Source organism: Ursus americanus, chromosome 33 (genome assembly GCF_024610735.1).
Source record: "Ursus americanus isolate L20-20 chromosome 33, mUrsAme1.1.p, whole genome shotgun sequence".
Classification (NCBI taxonomy): domain Eukaryota; kingdom Metazoa; phylum Chordata; class Mammalia; order Carnivora; family Ursidae; genus Ursus; species Ursus americanus.
Genome location: NC_142159.1, coordinates 2,146,482 through 2,165,674, shown reverse-complemented (window position 1 = coordinate 2,165,674; position 19,193 = coordinate 2,146,482). Strand labels below are relative to the sequence as shown.

The 19,193-nt window shown below is 48.5% G+C and overlaps 1 protein-coding gene across 1 annotated transcript; it reads left to right on the top strand.

The window, feature by feature from the left end:
• Positions 1-984: 984 nt before the first annotated feature.
• Positions 985-10,110, top strand: UTP11 (UTP11 small subunit processome component). The gene is made up of 8 exons (XM_045782437.2): positions 985-1,132; positions 4,305-4,366; positions 5,772-5,874; positions 6,271-6,384; positions 6,877-6,970; positions 7,062-7,192; positions 9,012-9,122; positions 9,857-10,110. The coding sequence occupies exons 1-8, from the start codon at positions 1,070-1,072 to the stop codon at positions 9,938-9,940; spliced, it is 762 nt and encodes a 253-aa protein (XP_045638393.1). The 5' UTR covers positions 985-1,069; the 3' UTR covers positions 9,941-10,110.
• The last annotated feature ends 9,083 nt before the right edge of the window (positions 10,111-19,193 follow it).

Here is a 19,193-nt window from a genome sequence, read left to right as displayed (position 1 = left end):
TCGCTGAGGGTTACCTTCATGGGATGGAAAAGAAACCAAGTGCCTCTGAAGTGCTCTGTTGTGCCCAACCCTCTCTCTATCCTTACCGGTAGGTTTAGTAGGAACAAAAACAACCATTGCTCCAATGGATTGTGAACTCTTTTAAGGGGTGAACACAGCATTAAGCACTTTAAACCTATTAGTTCGTTTGATCCTTACAATTACGTGGGTATAGTATTATTACTACCATTTTACAGATGGTGAGATCGAGGTTCATTGAAGCTAATTTTGCCTTGGCTGGTGGCAGTTAGGATCAGAACACACCTCTATGGTTTTTGGTCCTAATCGTTACATCGTACTGCCTCTGACACTCATTCTGTCAGCCTGCCATTCCCCTGAGGGTGTGAGGGACTCAAAGTTTGTAACTACTGCCGGGATAGAACTCCTCCATTCAGCTGTGAGCCTCCTGACGGTCCTGTGAAGCAAGCGGAGCACACTATTATTATCCTTGTTTTATGGACGAGAAAAATGATGCTCATTAAAGTCAAAAGACCTGTCAAAAGTCACACAGCCGGTAAGTGGCGGAGCCAAACATGGTTTAAGGTCTCCCATTTGTCTATAGAGTGCTCTTTCCGGCACACGATAAAATTCACACGACTCGTACCTTTAAACGCACCGCGTAAATAGGGTTAAGTGGAGCACAGAGGTAGGTGACTGCGCATGCGCACACTCCAAGCACAGCTCAGCCCGAGGGCAGTGCCAGCCACGTGTTCCCAGGTGCCAACGCGGAGCCGAGCGCGAAAACGAGATCTCGGTACACGTGCACAAGTCCTAGCCAATGAGAACCGACTCTTGCAGAGTCACGGGACTAGACCTGGGAAACTACACTTCCCAGAAGCAGCTTGGGGCTGGACGCCTCTGCTGGAGGACGTAGTTCCGGAAAGGCAGGCGTCGGATAGGCTGCGGAGAGGAAGTGGGCCGTTCTAAGCATCTGGCGCCCTGGCCTATTTCCGGTAGGATCAGCGGACGCGGCGGCTGAGGCGGTGCGGGACGGGCGTTGTCTACAGAGCTTTTTCAGGCGTGAGCAGACATGGCGGCAGCTTTTCGGAAGGCGGCTAAATCCCGGCAGCGGGAACACCGAGAGCGAAGCCAGGTAGGACCGCACAGGCCCCACGAGCGCCGGCCCGTGGCCTTGTGTGCTACCCTCGCCCCCTCCCTCTCTCCACCTGCGGGCCCTGGTTCTGTACGTCGAGGGGGGGCATGTAAATAAACGCAAATGTATGCTAACGACGCCGGCGTGCCTGGGGCGGAGCCTCGCGGCCTGGCGAAGTGGGGGGTCGTTCTCTTTCGGGGAGGAGCACTGCCTGCCTAGCCAGATTTCAGTGAGGGAATTGGGTGAGACGCTCTGTGTAAAGTGCTTGACCTTCTGGGGGGAAGGTGAGGTCAAAGCGCACACCGTCTGGAACTGGAACCCCCAGCTGCGCTCGGCCCTGCCCACTGCGTAGGGGGCCTGTGATTTAGGAGATTGGTGATAACGTTGTTAACACGGTCAGGCGTGCGCTTTGTGCAAAACCCATGAAGATCTGCCACATACGCTTTTTGTTTAGGTGTCACACTGTAATGTTGATGTTTTCCATCCCCATTATACAGATGAGGAAACTGAGGCCCGGGTAGCTGAAGTGACTTGCCCAGTCACAAACACCAAATTCAGATGGATAAACAGTTGCAGGACTTCTGTGGAGGGTGTGTCTGTGTTGGGTAGGTTGAGCAGAAATTAGTTTAGCATATGAAGAATCAGTGTATCCATTCCACTGTGCTTAAAAATCACATCATAACCGATCCAGAAAGGCCCTTGGGGACATCTGGTCCAACTTCATTTTGCACTTGGGGAAGAGAAGGAGAAGGACGTGTCCAAAGTTGTGTTGCTGGCTGATGAGATGGAACTGAGGCCTCTTAACCGCAGTTCGATCTTCCTCCTTAATAGCATTTATCAGACATTTATTGTGCACTTACTGTGTGCTCAGGGGTGTGCTGGGAGCAATTGTGTAATTTGTCACCTTGTTTGAACCTATTTGTGGACTTGTGTAAAAGTAATGATAGAAATGTTTGTTGTGTGACAGAGCCAAAGTGCAGAATGCTTTACTGTCATTATCTAACTCTCGACACTGTGTGGAAGTAGGTATTACTATTTTCTCACATTTGCAGATGGGGAAACTAAGGCTCGGATTGGTTAACTTGCCCAAAGACGCAAAGCTGTAACTGGCAAGCAGCAAAGCCAGGAATCAGGCCGCATGTTTTGAATCCAGGGGCCACTAAAAGATGAATAAAGAGGCACCTTAATAAGAGATGGCACACGAAAAATGCCAAATGAGGAATTTTAATGGGAAGAGTAGAGATGATGAGGGAAAGCATCACGATGGAACTTGCTAGACTTGGAAGGCAGTGATAATAGCTTTTCCAGTACTTACTGTATGCTAGGTATAGCCCAACAGCTGTATGGGATTATGTCTTTTAAATCTACAGCATGTCTGTGAGGTGGATGTTATCCTCATTTTCCAGGTGAGGACTCTGATGCTTAAAGAGATTAAATAGTGTGTCCAAAGTCATGGTTATAAGTAGTTGATTTGGATTAACAGAGAAGACAGGGCTTCTGCGGCTGGCCATAAGCATGACATGGTCATGTCTGAGTACGAATAGTGGGTCTTTTTGGGAGAGGTGAGGAGAAGGCCATGCTGGTGAGGTGGGTGGGCATGTTGACAAGAGTACTTCATATTTAGGTCAAGTTTGGACTTTATCCTGTAGGTCCTTCACTGAGTGGTGGGCAAGCTACCAGAGATGTTTTGTATGGGGGTGTAGGTGTACTTAGGTGAGCTATTTCAGATGCAATGCCAGATCTCCTATAACGCAGATCCTTTGAATTACTGTTTTTGTATTTTCTGGGTAGATACTCAGTAGTGTGATTCCTCGATCATTGGGTAGTTCTATTTTTAAATTTTTGAGGAACCTCCGTACTGTTTTCCACAGTGGCTGCACCAGTTTGCATTCCCAGCAACAGTGCAGGAGCGTTCCTTTTTCTCCATATCCTCACCAACTCCTGATTCTTGTGTTTTATTTGTTGTTGTTTTTTTTTAATTTTGGTGTTATTTTAATTACTGAGTTAGTTATTGCATCATTTCAAGGATAAGAGATGTGACTGTTAAAAATCTCATCTAAATTATTAGACAAGTTTAAACGTAGAGAAGTGTATGCACCTCTTCAGAAATTGAGATTATTCCGAGCAGAAGAGTATGTGGTCTTGTGTGTTGGGGAAGAACACAGACTGTGGCCCTGATGGAATGGGTTCTAGTTCTAGCTTTGCCAGTTATTCTGTGTTCTTGGGCAAGCCATTCTCTAAACCTCGTTCCGCTTTTAGAAAATTGGGATAACAGTTGTGTGTTTTATCTACTTCCCTTGTTTGTTGTGGGGATTAAATGAGATTGTATAGATTGCTTTGTAATAGAGTAAGTGCTTAATAAACTTGGCCTGCTTTGTAACAGAGTAAGTGCTTAATAAGCTTGGCCTGTTATGATGTGGGCAGAAATATCTAGCACAGACACTGACATGTATTAATTGCTCGACAAATAGCTTATAGAAAGATAATACCAAGATATAATCCTTGTGCCTTTCATGCTATCCAAGGAAAAGTTTGGTTTTTTTCTCTCGTATTTCTTTCCAAAGGTATAATAATAACAGTAAACGTATGCTGGGGACCTGCTTTATACCAGGCCACGTGTAGGCACTACCACTCACAGAGGCTCATTTAATCCCCGTGATAACAGGTACTATTATTCTCATTTTATAGTTAGGAAACAGCAGCTCAGAGAAGTTAAGTGACTTGCCCAAGGTCACAGGATGTTAAGAGGTAAAGCTTGGATTTGAACCCCATTCTCCAGACTAAATTTAGTGCCCTTGCCACAGTTGCCTCCTTGTTATTATGTTTTCCCTTCATAGTATTTTATAAACCCTTGGATTAAGTCTGTAGTAATTTTAGTACAGCTGGCAACTGCTTGCTTAGTGCCGAGTCATTGTTGCCTCTCTCTGTCCTTAATAGGCCAGGAAACCTACTATGGCAGTGCTTGTGACCTCTCTGGCGTCTGCATGGTACCTCTCATCCTTGGGCAGAGCCCAGTTGGGGGAGGGGAGGGAACAGGGTAGCAAGTTGGCTCCAAGAACATGGATTTACTGAGCACTCCAGAGACACTTGTTCCTGTCAGGTGTCATGTTGATTTGGGTATGTGTTTGCTGAGGGAACTAAGCACTTTTTTTTTTTTCCTTTTGTCTTCTAGCCCGGCTTTCGAAAACATCTGGGCCTGTTGGAGAAAAAGAAAGATTACAAACTTCGTGCAGAGTGAGTTCAGTTTTCTGGTAGAGGTGCTGCCAAGAAAGCTGACAGCTTCCCTGCACTGCAGCTGAATTGCCCAAGTGTCCGACAGGGGATAATTTCTTGCCATTGATAAAATGGCCAGAACTGGCAACCTGTCACATACTTGTCTGTGACCCTGCACTTCTTTGTTTGGGCAGAGCGTAACTTACTTAACTGTAGTTGTGTTGTGAAATTTTTTTTTTTATTATGTTGCTCTAGATAGTTTTCTCAGAGTGGCTTTGATTTGCTCCTGCCTTGGCGTTTGAGCCAAAAGCTGAATCTTTTTCTTTCTTTTCTTGAAATGCAAGATATAATCTAAAATTCCAGTTGTTGAGTCTCTTACATCACTGCGTGTGTGGTGTGGAATGAAGAGATGTGAAAGATGGATTCGTAAGACTGAGCGTGGGTGATAATGAACTCTGAAAACATTTTATAAAACAATTACCCCCATTCTTCTCCTGTAGCACTTTATTTGCAGAATACTTTATAATTGTTTGTTAACCATGTTTGTCAGCTGAGGTCCTTTTGTGCTCCTGGTACAGATGGAGATGGATTAAGTGGATTGCTCTGAGTCCCAGAGTTTTTAAGGCTAATAATGATAACTGAGTGCTATTATTGCACCAGGCAGTGTTCTGGGAGACTTGGAATTTTACACTTAAAACGTATTCCTCCCAACAACCTTCTAGGATGCTATTATTATCACACCCATTTTACAGATTAAATTGAGATACAGATTGGTTAACTAACATACCCAGGATTACTTAGCCAGAAGTGGTGGAGTCCGGGTTTTCATCCAGATAGTCTGGCTCCAGAGTCCACAATTCTAGTCAGTATGCTATATTGCACTGTGGAGTTTGTGAATCTAATTTGGTCACTTGGTGCCCAAGCTCGCTTTAGAACGCTGTCCTTTTTTTTTTTTTTAAGATTTTATTTATTTATTTGACAGAGCCAGCGAGAGAGGGAACACAAACAAAGGGAGTGGGAGAGGGAGAAGCAGGTTTCCCACCGAGCAGGGAGCCTGATGCGGGCTCGATCCCAGGACCCTGGGATCATGACCTGAGCCGAAGGCAGACACTTAACGTCTGAGCCACCCAGGCGCCCCTAGAACTCTGTCTAAAGAGCTTTAATGTTTGCTTTGGTTGGTGTTTCCCTGTAATGAGGTAAATGGCACTAAACCATGTGAGATGTTAATTTCAGGTGAGTTTTGGGATAGGAGAGGAGCCTACAGAGACAGTAGCTCAACGTCAATGACTGTGGAGTCTGGATCAAATCTGGTCATTGCTTTGGCTTTTTTGGGTTCATTTTGTGTAAACTTTAGATGCTTGTAAAGTTTGTTCATTGTGGGTTTTTTTGTTTTTGTTTTTGCTATGAACCTGATTTAAACTTTTAGTGACTACCGGAAAAAGCAGGAATACCTCAGAGCTCTCCGGAAGAAGGCTCTTGAAAAAAATCCAGATGAATTCTACTATAAAATGACTCGGGTTAAACTCCAGGTGGGTGCCTAATTGATCAGTTGGTATTCTGAGCTCCACCTCATTAAAGAAAATAAGTATGGTGGAAGAGATGGAGAGGAAGGATCGTTGGCCTTTATTCAGTGCTTCTCCAGTTGGTCCAGGTGTTCTTGGTCAGTATCCAAGGCAAACTGCCCCTTCATGAACAGCGTGCATTTCTGCTCCGGAATCTGAGTTGTCTTATACCTGGAGCTGTTCTTAGAGTGGATGAGAATGGATGACAAGGTGCTAAATTGAACATGCATCTCGGGGGCTTAGTGCATTGGACCGCTGTTGCATATGGCATTCGGTTGTCTTTGTTCCAGTCATGAGCTATGTTAATGACTTATTTGTGATTTTAATCTAATAGGGAATGTATGTTTTAAATTTGGGTTTTAGGATGGAGTTCATGTTATTAAGGAGACTAAGGAAGAAGTAACTCCAGAACAACTGAAACTGATGAGAACCCAGGATGTCAAATACATAGAAATGAAAAGGGTTGCAGAAGCTAAGGTAATAAGTGAAACCATTTGTTCTGTTGTATTTTTGTTGTTTAAGAAAAGAAATATAAATTCGCTGCTTTCCAATTATAAGTTGATTTCTTCTGGCACTTACTGACTTAAAGTACTTCTTGATGATGATAATGATTTAGAAGTATAGTCAGTATGGTGGAGTGGAAACAGTTCAAGTTTGGAAATGAGACTCACTTAAGTTTGAATTCTGGCTCTGCCATTTATTAGCCCCAGGATTATGGACAAATTAACCTTTTTGAGAGATTGGTTCCTCATTTCTATCTCACGGGAATAAGTGAGTTTTGTGGAATATGTAGCCCAGTACCTGATATGTGATTGGTGCTTGGTAAGTTTTAGTTTTTTCTTTTAAAAGAATGAAGCACATTTTTTGGTGGCTTGTGATAATGATATGAAATGGTTTAAACTTCTGCACATTAATTTCTGATACCCTGGATGAACCCAATGTAAAGTGAGATCATGTTCTGTATTCTAGAAAATTGAAAGACTAAAATCAGAGCTCCATCTGCTGGATTTCGAGGGGAAGCAGCAGAATAAGCATGTGTTTTTTTTTGACACCAAAAAGGAAGGTATGAAATGTTTGAGGGTTTCCGGGACAGTCCAGCATGTTGGTCCGTGCTCGGTGTTAGACGGCGCCTTGAGAATTGTCTTGGCTTTCAGTTGAGCAGTTTGATGTCGCCACTCACCTGCGAACAGCCCCGGAACTAGTTGATAGAGTCTTTAACAGACCCACAGTAGAGACCTTGCAGAAGGAGAAAGTGAAGGGCGTTACCCAGCAGACTCGATTGAAGGTAATTTCCTCCGTTGTTTTTCGGGTCTGAGCTTATGAGAATCTGGGGTTTGTTTGTTTGATTGCCCCCCCCCACTGCATTTATTATAATAATTAGAGGAAAACTCATGACTCATGAAGTTCCCTTAGAAAAGTGGAAGGAAGATTTGATAATGGGGGTGGGAGTGGAGGAGGGTTCCTTGGTTTTTAAGATTGGAGGACTTGTGGCCTAGTGGTCAGCAGCTTTGGGTCTGGTTTTAGATTTACATTTGAATCCCGCCTCTCACTGGGGGCTTTGTGCTTTTAAGGCTTGTGACCGATGCAGAGAGAGGAGGGGACACTGAAGATTAAGGGATTTGGTATATTCTGATATTGAACCTTTAGCAGCAAATACATATCTCAAAAAATCTTTACATATTATGCATTTGTAACCAAAATTTTGTATTGACTTTTCCTTATGGTGCTTTCCATCGCTGGAACTGGGTTTGTGCAGAAGACACGCTTTTCTCAAAGCCTTCTGGAGTTGAACTCTCACTTCTGACTGATTCATTTAAAAAATGCTGTCAATGTGTTTCAAGTAGACAGCTGTTCTGTTTTGATTTGAATCATTTACACCGCATCAGCTTTGCTTCCAATGTTTAATTTCACAGCAGTTTCTCTAGCTCAGAGGCAGCTAAACTTGCTGTAGTAATATAAATACCCCTAATTAGTTTGACTATATTGGGTAATCCCATAAATTTGACAGTCTGTGTAATAAAGTGAAAACAAAAGCTGTCTGAAACCACTGCTGTGAGACTATGCTAGAATTGGTGAGTTGTTTAAATCTGAAGCCCAGTAATAGTCCTCTCTTGTAGATAACACTTCCAGCTGAGGAGCCGGCTGACTAGTGTTCTCGCGATAACCCTGTTTGTCAATTAGTTGTATTTTCAATTAGCCGTGTCACTAACACGTCTCAAGTGTTGTGGTAGTCCCTAAAGAGATCAGTGCTCCAAACAGAATAGTCACCAACACGTGTTTTGAGAAGTTGGGAAGGTTTGGATCTTGCCATTTTTGTTGAGTGGTATTGTTTCTTTCAGTTGTTTTGTGGAGAGCAGAAATGTTTTCATTAAGACTGCTGGTGGGTGGATTGCAAGGGAATTTTTAACCTGTAACTTGGAGTGTTGGGCAATCTGTGGATGGGCTTTAGGAAGTCTGTGAACACTCTTCTACACTGATGTTTTGTATGATTAGGTATATATGTTTGCACAGATTTGTGCCAACACACATGCATATTTATTTCAAGAAAGAATAAAAAAAAAAAAATCCAAAGCTTTCATGAGTTTCTCAGGGGTTTACGATCCCCCCAGATTTAGGGCTACTGGCCTGCGAGGAGTATTCAGCAGGGAGTATTCTCAGGTCTGCTTCCACTGGAAAAGAACTTCTCTCTGTGTTCTGTGGTTCTCAGACACCCGCACACTGTCCAGTGGCCTTTCTGTCCTCTGTTCACATTGTGTAGGGTTTCCAGGACTGGCTCATTCCTGCATTGCCTTAGGTAACCGGGACGCTCACACAGGGGTTGAACAGCTTAGTGTAGTAGTGGAAAGATTCCTGGGATCCGTGAGACTCGCGGGACAGTTCTGACTCTGTTCCAGGTGAACCACGTGTTCCCAGGCAAGTCTCCAAGGTTCTCTTTAGCTCTAGAATGTAGTGTTCCTAAAATGGACAGTTTTATAGTCCCTTGTGTTGATTCTGAGTAAGAAGGGAGTTGAAACCATTTATGCATTTGGACTTAAGTGGATTAAAAAGCAGTTTATTCATTTTTATCTTGTTAACTTTATTGAAAATGTGTGTTTCTTCCACAGCGGATAGCTAGAGAAAGGCAAAAGCAGTATAACTGCCTGACACAGCGGATTGAACGCGAGAAGAAATTGTTTGTTATTGCACAGAAAATTCAAACACGCAAAGATCTTCTGGTGAGGAGAGAGAGCCTTAGGCCCTTCCTTTTTTTTTCCCCCCTCCCCCCTTCCCCTTGTAAAGGTCTTCACTGAAACTGGATTTCTGCTGTGTGTAAATCAACCCCAGTGAAAATGTCTGCTCCTCAGGGGCAGTGGTTTGAGCCAGTGTCTGTTACTCTGACAGCGTTGAAATGTTCCTTGATTAGGAAGGGTAATAAGGGGCTTATTAGTCAGTGCTCTGGGACAGCAAAGGGGAGGATCAGGTAGCATGTGAACTTTATAGCTTATGAGCAGCTATGTGTAACATTTAAACAGGTTAACAAAACTGTGTGTGTCACTCATTGGTGTTTAAAAATAGACAACATTGTGTAGTTAAATAGCACAGCTAAGGATTATACGATGCCCCGTTCGTATTCTTATTGTTCCTTTAAATGTCAGATTCTTGGGCTTTGCAGATCATTCAGATCTGCCTTTCTCAGCTAGGGTTCTGTGTGAGACTATGCCCCCCCCCCCCAATGATTTGAGTACCTCTCTTCTCAGTTTTTCCAATAACTTCTACAGATTAGTAGTGTTCTAGATTCCCAGGGAAGAAAATGATTCATTGCATCTGGGAATACTTGAGGGTACACGGGCTTTGTCCTGCACTTTGAGAAGGGCTGAATTAGGGCCTTTCTAATACGTAGTTTGTTAACCTTCTTGTTTTACAAAACCCTCTCCTGCTATTTACTGGTAACCTTTTTATTCTCTTGTAGGACAAAACTCAGAAGGTGAAGGTGAAGAAACAAACAGTGAACTCCCCAGCTATTTACAAATTCCAGAGTCGTCGAAAACGTTGAAGTGGTATAGATAAGCTTTGTCATTCCACATGGAAAAGAAGCCTATGTTTTTTCCCCAGTAACTTCACATTCCATTAGTCTGAATGACATGGTTTTTCCTGTTTGTAACTTTATTATAGATCTGCATTTGATATCTTTCTGTGAACAACATTAAAGCCCCTTCCCCTGTCTTACTGTTTTTGGGTATGAAATCAGTCTTATTTTTATATACCTATATATTTTCTTCACGAGGAAAGTTATATAATCTCATTACAGCAAATTTGGAAAAAAAAAGGTCTTCATCTCTAATCCCAATACTGAAGAGCACCAAATAGTTATTAGTGCTAAGAGCTAGGGCATTGGAGGTGAACATTATTGTGAACGTTCTGGTTTATTTCCTCCATTCAGTGAAGGCATGTACTGGGTTTTTTGCTTTACTTTTTTGTTTTGTAGTTATAATTATAGCAAATAATTTCTTCTTCTTTTTTTTTTTTTACTTAAATTAGCCCTTCCATTTTGTTACGTCACTAAATTTTTTAAAAGTAATATATGTTCATAGTAAAAGTTAAATAAATATTTTTATTGTTTTCATGTTTTATCTAGTGGGTAGACTGATTTTACTCTCCTTCTTTCTGTGTTTATTGGATATTCAGATGGCTTCATAAATTAGCCAAGGAGGAATTTTTTCTCTTACACTTTATAGCTATAGATAGAAACCCTTGGGACTAGGAACCCACAGTGGCACCTCCTTATTGATGAAGCTCAAATCAGACAGATCTGGCTCTCTGTTCCTGCCCTCTGCACTTCTGGCCAACTCATGATTCCAAGGCTATAAATGGCTTGGTACAGGCCTTTGCCCTCGAGAGAGGACTCCAGGGCATGTGTAGCAGCTTTCTTCCCAGAGTTTCACCCTTCCCTGCCCATGTAGGGGTGGTAGGCTGAGGCTGTCAAGACAGGACTGAGCATGCTTGGAGCAAATGTGGGAGGAACTGGGTTCTGGGAGGCTTGCTTACACCTCACCCCCTGGAGGGGGAACAGCTGTGCCTGGATTTTAAACAGTAAAAAAAAACCCAAAAAACAAAAAACCGTCATTAAAACTTAATATGTTCCTATGACTGCTAGGCTCCTGTACAAAGCCTAAAATGAAAGCCTGTTTGCTTAGGGTGTACCCAGTGGGATTTAGATCTGGGAGCCCTGGAAAATAAGAAGGGCTGGGGAATAGAAGCTAGCAGCTTTTGCCTTAAGGAAGGAAGTGCTTCCCAGTCTGTGTGTTTACTTCTTGGGGAGATGGTAAGCTAAGTAAACGTTGATGGTCTTATGACATAGGGGTCTGGGGGTCTTGAGTCCTGAGCCAGGGAAGGGATTTATCCCGTGGATGTTGGACAGAGGGGTGGGCAGACCGAGCAGCACTCTGTTCCTGGCACAGAGTAGCTTGGCACTGCTGCTCTGTCTCTATCCCTTGTCCCTGCTGGGTAGGAGGTAAGGAGTATACCCAGTGCCTTCTCTTGAACTTTACGTTTATACAAAGGTACATACACTTGATTGGGTCTCACGTTAATAGACATACAAGATGCGTACAGCTCAGGCCTCATAAACACAGGTGCATGCGCATCTATATACCCTCTGGTACACGAACACACCACCAAGGTTTCACGTCCCACAGGTGACATGCGAAGTCCTCACGTGTGCTATAGGTACACAGTGAGGCTTGAAGAGGCATGTGCACAGGCCAAATGGAGCAGGAAAGTCCATCCTCTTGGAGTACCATAAGGTTGGACGTAGGGAACTATAAGAGGATAACACTAGGTGTCCTGAATTGCTGTCACATTGAGGGCTGTCTCTGAGGCCCAAGGAGAGACTGGCTGTGCCTTGTGATGAACCCAAGACAGATGCTCCAGCCTCATGGGTCCTGAAAACAGGCCAGGACTTTATGCTTTGGGGCTCAGTGGGACCTCAGACTCCTGGCTTATTGCTTGGGAAGGGGAAAGACTCTTGTTTCCTTAGGATCCACCCGTCCAGGCCCAAAAGCTGGTTTGGGGTCTTGGTGGCAACCTGCTCTGTCTGGGCCAAGGGGATGTGGGCAGCCTGCGGAGGTGGGAAGCATTTCTCTGAGTCAGAACTTGTGTGGTTCAGGTCTCTTGTACAGATGAGGTCTCCAGAGTATCCGCTACAATACTGATGTGGAACACCCAGGTCTCCCCAGCGGAGAACCCAACTATCCTGCTTTAGTCCTACTCTGTTGCCACTTCTTTGAGCCCTTCTGACTCAAGCAGGAGAGTGTCAAGCCCTAGCTTTATTCTTGGATTAAATATGTTTTTGAACTCTGGAGGGAAGTGATTCCTGGCAACAGGGTAGGAAAAGGCCCAGTAGGTGGAGCTGCTGCCCCTTTGCTGGGGCTATTTCTCTGGGTGCTGGTGTCTACCCTCCTAGCACTCTTGGTTCTGTTGGAAGCATCCTGTGCTCCATTGGTGCTTAGTGCCTATTCATTTATTGGATTTAATGCCATAGGAGAGAACTCTTGGGAAAAAAGATTTTCTCCACGCCTGCTCCCCCACTTTGAGATTAGTGTGTCCCCAAGATAAGGACTGGGCAGGAAAGGGCTTTCCCCTCACATTTCTAGTGAGGCTCATGGGGTAAGCTTATCGTTGAGTCCCACGTGGAGAGTGGTTCCACCGGGAAATGGTAGGGGTCCCCCCACGTGCAGTTGTGAGGATTTGTGTCTAGCTCGCTGACTCCCCTGCTGCTGGCTGTGGGGCAGTGAACAATTAGAGCTGCACGTCCTCCAGCAGGAAAGGCAGCCAGCAGACGCAGACTTGCCCTGCCTGCCTGTGGAGGCCGGTGAGGCCAGGGCCTGTTGGGACTTGAACCGGTGAGGCAAGTGGGTGTGCGGTGCTGGCCTCCTTCCTCAAGCTCTCCCAGCGCGTCCGTTCACAGCCTTGTGTGCAGGGTGTTGGGCAAGGGGGGGCTGAAGCTTGGGTGGGAGTCTTGGCTCAAAGCCCCAGGTGAGTGGAGGAACTGGGGGTGGAACCTGAGTACCGTCGGGGCTGAGCCGGCGGGTTTCTTGGGCTTGGGCGGTTGCCTCCTGGGGTCAGAGGGTGCGCCCTCTCTCCCCGAGCCGGTCACCGGGCCTCCCTGTTGGCGGGGCTCCCACCCAGCTCCGTGGGTCTGTCTCAGAAAGTGCAGGGAGGGATTGGAGAGAAGCTTCGAAACCCCGAGAGGCAGAGCTGACTTTCCCAAGTCCACCCCTTAGAGTGTGGAAGCTCAAGAGGCTGCCTGGGTCCAGCTTCTGCTTGTTCGTTCCTAAACTGCTCTGGTCGAAGAGGAGGGGAAAAAAATCTCCTGCTTCTTCAGAGACTCCCTGGAGGGAATCTCCGTGTTCCTCATTCCTGGACCCACCATCGTTACGTTTGGAGAGTGCTGTGTGCTTTGTATCTCTCGCAACCGAAGTTTACGTAGTCGTTTCTGTCCAGTCTTGTCTGCTTGACTTGATAGCCCTGATAATGGCGAGAGCCAGTGTCCTCTCTCATGTCAGGGGAACCAAGTGCTTGGTGCGGGGACCATGGTACTGTCCTGAGCCCCCTGCTTTGGTGGTAGTAGACGTCGGGCCAGAACAGAGCCCAGGACCTGGCTATTTCTAGGCAAGAGGAGTTTATCTGGGGACTGCTGTGTTTGGGGTTAAGGGTGGGAAGGAAGCCCTTTCTGTTCCTCCTGTTGTCTGTCACCTGACGGCCATGCTCAGATCATAAGTGTTAATGAAATTGTGGTGCCCCGGAGGCAGCTGGGCAGCCCCCCCTGCCCTGAATCAGCCTGACTCATTTACAGCTTTCTCCAAGTTACCCCAAAGGCTTCTCTTTTGAGGTGACAAATGTGGGGGGTTGGTTTCAGGTTTCATGTTTTTACATTACTGAGTGGAAAAAAAAAACCTTTCCAAACCAAAAAAAACCCAGCTTTTACAGCAGAAACATGTCCCGAGAGCGCTGGAAATTTCCCCGTCCCCTCTCAGCTGCTCAGCCACAGAGACCAGTGACGGAGGGGTTTAGAGGTGGGGGTTGGAGCTGGGGCGTGTAGAATGTTGGGGACAGCCCCATTGGAGGTGGCAGCATTTGCCTTCGTGCTTAAAGGCAGGGGAGAGTCTTTGCAGAGTCCTGGCTCTGGAGCCAATAGTATTGCCAAGGGACGGGGCTGGTCAGCTCAGGAGCGGCAGGGGCTGGGGAAGGAAGCCATCTCACATCTCTAGCTAATTTGATCCCAAGAGGTCGAGGGCAAGTCCCTCCCTCAGAGAGGGCTCTTTAGGTAGAATGGTAGGTGGGAAGCTGCAAGATCCATCTGGCACATGGAGACTGGGGGGCCACTCCCTCCTGTAACTGGCTGGTAGCATTATAAACTGCTCCCTGCCTGCCCCCTGACAGGGGCAGATGGCCTCCATGGCAGATGGAGACCAGGCCAGCGATGGCTGGGTGAGCTTTCCAGTCCCAGCCTGGCCTCTCTGGCTAATAAGACAATCGAGAGGGGCAGTGATAGGGCTAAGTGTGTGTGTGTGTGTGTGTGTGTGTGTGTGTGTGTGTGTGTTTCAGAGATGGAGTCCTGGCCTTGTTGGGCCATTCTGGGGGAGAGGTAAAGAGGGAACCTCAGATGAAATCAGTGCATCTTGGGGGCACACTCAGTTTCCCGTGTAGAAGTGGCAGGTGCTTGGGGCCCTGACACTGCCCACCTGCCCAGGCTCCCAAAGCTGCCCCAGTTAGTTCTCAAGTGAAGGGGATGGTCCCCAGGGTGGGAGTCTCTGCTGCTGCTGGAGCCCGGTGGGCTGGAGGCCGACCCCCTGCTAGGTCCCCAGAGCTGGGCCTGGGCAGCGGCTCTTCCCAGAGGACTCACCCGTTTATTATGCGCTCGGGCTCCCTCACTGCGCAGGCAGGCAGCGGCCTTCATTAGCGGAGGAGCTGGGGTCTGTTTTGGCTGCCTCATCAGCATCAGTGAACTGCGTCCCTGCGAGATTTGATACAATTTAATTAACCTAATTAAAAGCTCTGATTGCAGAGATGATTGGGGTAGCGCCAGCAGCGACTGCATATTTATAATGAGCTGCAAGGTGTGGGACCGCAGCCAAACGCCACGCATCCTAATGAGTGGGAGCTGAGAGCCAGGGAGCGGGAGAGGGAACGTTTATTTTTGGCAACAATGCCCAGTTCCTCCCTGCCAGGGAGTCAGAGACCCAGGGAGTGAAGCTGGACCTGCCCACTGAGCTCTTCTGAGCAAGGTGGAAGCAGGAGCGTGTGCTCCCCACGTGTTCTTGTGCCTTTGGACGCCCAGATGAACGCACCGTGCCCGTGTTCGCTGCTTGCAGAGTGGGGGGCTGGGACCCCAACAGTGCACTTTTCCTGCCTGTCTCTATCTCTGGGAATCAGGGGCTGCCTTCTGAACCACGAGCCCTGGTTTGAGGAAATGGATCAGTAGAACTACCTGGATTTTAAGACTTCGGGATCCCTGGGCGGTTCTCTCAGACTTGCCAAGGCAGATCTGGGCTGACAGGATTAGGCCAAGAGGCTGGGTGGGGGTCGGAAAAGGGGTCCGGATGTCCAAGGGACCCAAGTGAGGATCTTGAGCCTGGTGCAGACGGGAGAAACGGGAGAGATGAACCTCCAGCTCCTCCCGGACCCCACCTCCTCACTGTCTTCTGAGGACGTTGTCCAGAGAGGGCTGCCTCCCCTGGACTGGCCTCTGCCACTGCTTCTGTCTGGGGAGTCTTGGTTTGTCTGACTCAGCGTTTCCGCTGTAAATCACATCTAATAATAACGAGAGTGAGAGCTGTGGTAGAGATGCTGTGGGTGAAGGGGGCGCCGGTGAGAAGGGGCACACTGCCCAGGTGCACTGGGGTGTTAAGTGGGGAGGGCGCTCTAGGGTGGCAGGAATGGGGGCTGGGTTCTGGAAGCCACCATCAGAGCCTTGAGGGGAAGAAGGTGGGAGCAGACCCCGCCCCCCATCCCTACCCTGGGAGCTTGTGGAGGTCATGAGCTCATCCCGGCTGGCCCAGCCCCCCAGTGCTCTGACTGCTGCCAGGACAAGATGAGATTTGTCCCCAGCCCACCTTGCAGAGCTGCAGCTGTTCAGCTCCCTTATCAATCTTCTCTGTGGGTTTAATCATCTCTCTGTCATCCTGCTGGGACAGCCCTCCCCTTCCTGGCCCCAGCTTTCCTCCAATCCCCCTCCCCCAGACACACCATCTTTTCTCTCCTGGACTTCCCTTCAGGAGACAGAGGGTGGGCCAGGGTGGCTTTGCTCCAGGTTTAGTCTCAGTGGGGGGCCAGGACTTCCCTGTTTTTGCAAGGAATAAGGGGCGGGTACAGGTGGTGCCGGTGAAGAATCTGTCCTAGCCATGTCCCCAATATCTTTGGCTCTGTGCCGGGCTGGGTAGGACAGGGTCTGGAGGTGGGCCATGAGGGCCTTCAGCCCAGATCCCAGAGTTTCTCGTGTTGGTGCCGTATCCATCCCTTCCTTCTTCGGAAGAAGGCCAGCCCCTTGGGAGCTGCGTCCACCCATGGCCGGCCAACCAGCCAGCCAGCCAGCCCTGCCCTCTTTCCCTGGGTGGGTCCTGTGGGGCCAGGCTCCATGGAGCCCTGTAGGCCCAGGGGCCCGTGGGCAGGAACCACAAGCCCACGGCTTTGCATGCATCTTGGGAAAAAGGGTGCCCAGGAGTCAATGGAGCCAGTGTTGTGGTCCAGGCTGGGAGCCAGGGCACAAGGGGCTCTGGGGCCCCTCCTAGTGCTGACGTGCAAGATGACCTTCAGGGCAACTCTTCAACCCTTTCTGCTTCACTCTCTTTCCCCTCCAGAACATTTGGGGGAATGGCAGGGAGGGGGTGACATGGGATGGTGTATGTGCTCCTCGGAGGGAACATGAGAAAGAGGGCCCTTCCTCCCCCTACTCATGGCTCCCACTCAGGCACTCTCAGTGCAAATGGAAAGCCAGCTTTTTCCCATTTCTCAGAAGGGGATGGAAAGTCCCAAAGAGGGATAGGGTCCCGGGGAGCATCACCCAGCTTGTCCTCAAGGTAGGGGCTGATAGACCCCCCTCAAAGGGTTCCCTTAGGTGGAGACCATGGGTTCTGGAGGGGCACTGACTAGTCTTTGGCTGGAGGGGGCTGGTCCAGTTTAGTCCAAGGTTGGGCCCTGTAGGACAATGGCATGTTGATGAGGATTTGGTCCCAGCCTCACATGACTCGATGGGGGTGGATGGACCGCACGTGGCTGAGCCGCCGGGGCTGACCTTTGGTCGCTGGCTAGGGAAGAGAGGAAGCCATGAAGCTCTCCTGCCCACTCAGTGCCCTGGGCACCCTGCCACCCCCGCCCCAGGCACTGCCCTCTGGGCACACACACTCTGTCTTCACCTACCTTCTTGTAGTCTCTTCCTTTTCTCTTTGCTTCACTTGTGTGTGAGTGTGTGTGTGTGTATTGTGTGCGAGCAGGTATGTGTGTGCGAGCGTGAGCAAGGAGGCACTGGAGGATGAAGGACAGTGAAAGAAGAAACACACTTTGTGGGTTCTTTCCAGTCAAGGATGGACCTAGTTTCTGCTGTGCAGACACCAGCATCGGGCCAAAGTGGGCATGCCTGTGTCCATGCAGGTGTCTTCATGGGCGGGGTGGACGCGTGTGGCCATGCAGAGGGCAATGCTGCCTCCCCTGGCTTGCCCTATGACCTATGTCGCCTGTGGGAGAGGGGGTGACTTCCCTGGTCAGCATCTTCCGCGTCCTACTGGAGCCATATCCTTCCCTCTGGCCCAGGGCCTGGGGGTCACTTTCCGAAGGAAAAAGGAAGACTTCTTTTGGGTGGAGCCATTATTATGATCAATGGAGTTAACGAACAACGACTATTCAGTGAGGAGGCAAGGCGCGTGCACACACACACGTGTGCACCCACACGTACACATGTGCACTGGAAGAGCTACACACAGACAAGGGTATGCGGAGGGAAGGTCCAGAGAGAGAGACAGGAAGATACTCACAGGCACACCTCTGATTCTTAAATGGGGTTATCTGTCCTCTTTCTCACCAAGACGCGCAGGCGGATATAGCAAAAGGGGCCATCTCAGGAGAGTCTTTCCCCGAAGTCCCCGAGGGGTTGAGGGCCAGGGCCTCTGAGCTGGGGCAAGCCACTGCAAATGACTTGATACAGTGCTTGAAAGGGAGCCCACGGCCTGACTTTGGCAAATAACATTACAAACATTACGAGAAGATTTTTAAATGAGCTCTCCTTTGTGGGGAGCCCCATACAATTTTTTTCCCTAGGGCTACTCTACCCTGCACCCCCTTGGTGGCCCTGGTACTATGTGGAGGCAAGTTAAATTTCCAGACCTGGGATTAGATGGGGGGGTGGGTGTCCAGATATTGGCAGGAGGAGGCCCGTGGGTGAGAAGGGGACGGCATGTGTGACCTCAGACTTATTCTCTAGACATCTCTCAAATTAACAGCCTTGAGTGGTTTGGCTGAGGAGCATTTCTGGACATTTCTACCTCCTTCTCCTCTATTCCCTTTTTGGCCCCCCCACTCCCGCCCCCCCCATATAGTTCTGCTAATCCCGTTGGATACTGGCGAGGTAATGCAGGAATGGTCCTTAGCACTGAAGCAGAAAGGACAGAGCTTGGAAGGGCCGGGACAGAGGCTGGGGCCGAGGTTGGCACACGGCACAGCGGGGCTGAGGCTGAGGTTGGAGCTGGGATTGAAGCTGAAGCCAAGTAGAGCGTGGACTGAGGTGGGGTTGTTGGAAGTTGGGTTGGCAGAGCATCTCTTTCAGTCTTGACAGGATTCTGAGAAGCCTATTTTTGGAGTCCAAGGCAGATGTTCTCCCCCAGTGAAGAGAATGTTTGGTGTCTGCTCTCCCCTTGGAGGGGCCGATAGATCCCCTCCCCCTGCTCCCCTCAGCTAAGCAGAGTCATACATCACCAAGGGGCCGGGGCTCCCTAGATGTATTGCCCTAATACGTCGCTATAGCAACCCCACTCGCATCCTGCATTATTCTAATGTGGTCCCCCTCCCCACTGTGATGTATAGCTTGGGTCTCAGAGCTGCGAGGCCCCGTCTCTGAGTCTGCTCCACGTACCCCAGGGATGGGTGGGTCGGAGGCTGGCTTGGCTTCTTTGGGCCCTGTCTTGCTTCTCTTCACCCTGTGCTCAGGATCCTTTGTGAGGCTGGGTGTGGAGATGGGGTCTGGCCCATTGGCCCACCCACCCGCCTGCCCAGAGAGGAGAACCGGCAGGCCGTGTGTCCTGGCCCTGGCACACGAG

Bases quoted from the DNA above. Each gene is read 5' to 3' on its own strand.
- UTP11 (XM_045782437.2), top strand. From the start codon at position 1,070: ATGGCGGCAGCTTTTCGGAAGGCGGCTAAATCCCGGCAGCGGGAACAC. The intron at 1,133-4,304 runs GTAGGACCGCAC...TTTGTCTTCTAG, and splicing joins AACACCGAGAGCGAAGCCAG to CCCGGCTTTCGAAAACATCT. The intron at 6,971-7,061 runs GTATGAAATGTT...CTTGGCTTTCAG, and splicing joins TTTTGACACCAAAAAGGAAG to TTGAGCAGTTTGATGTCGCC.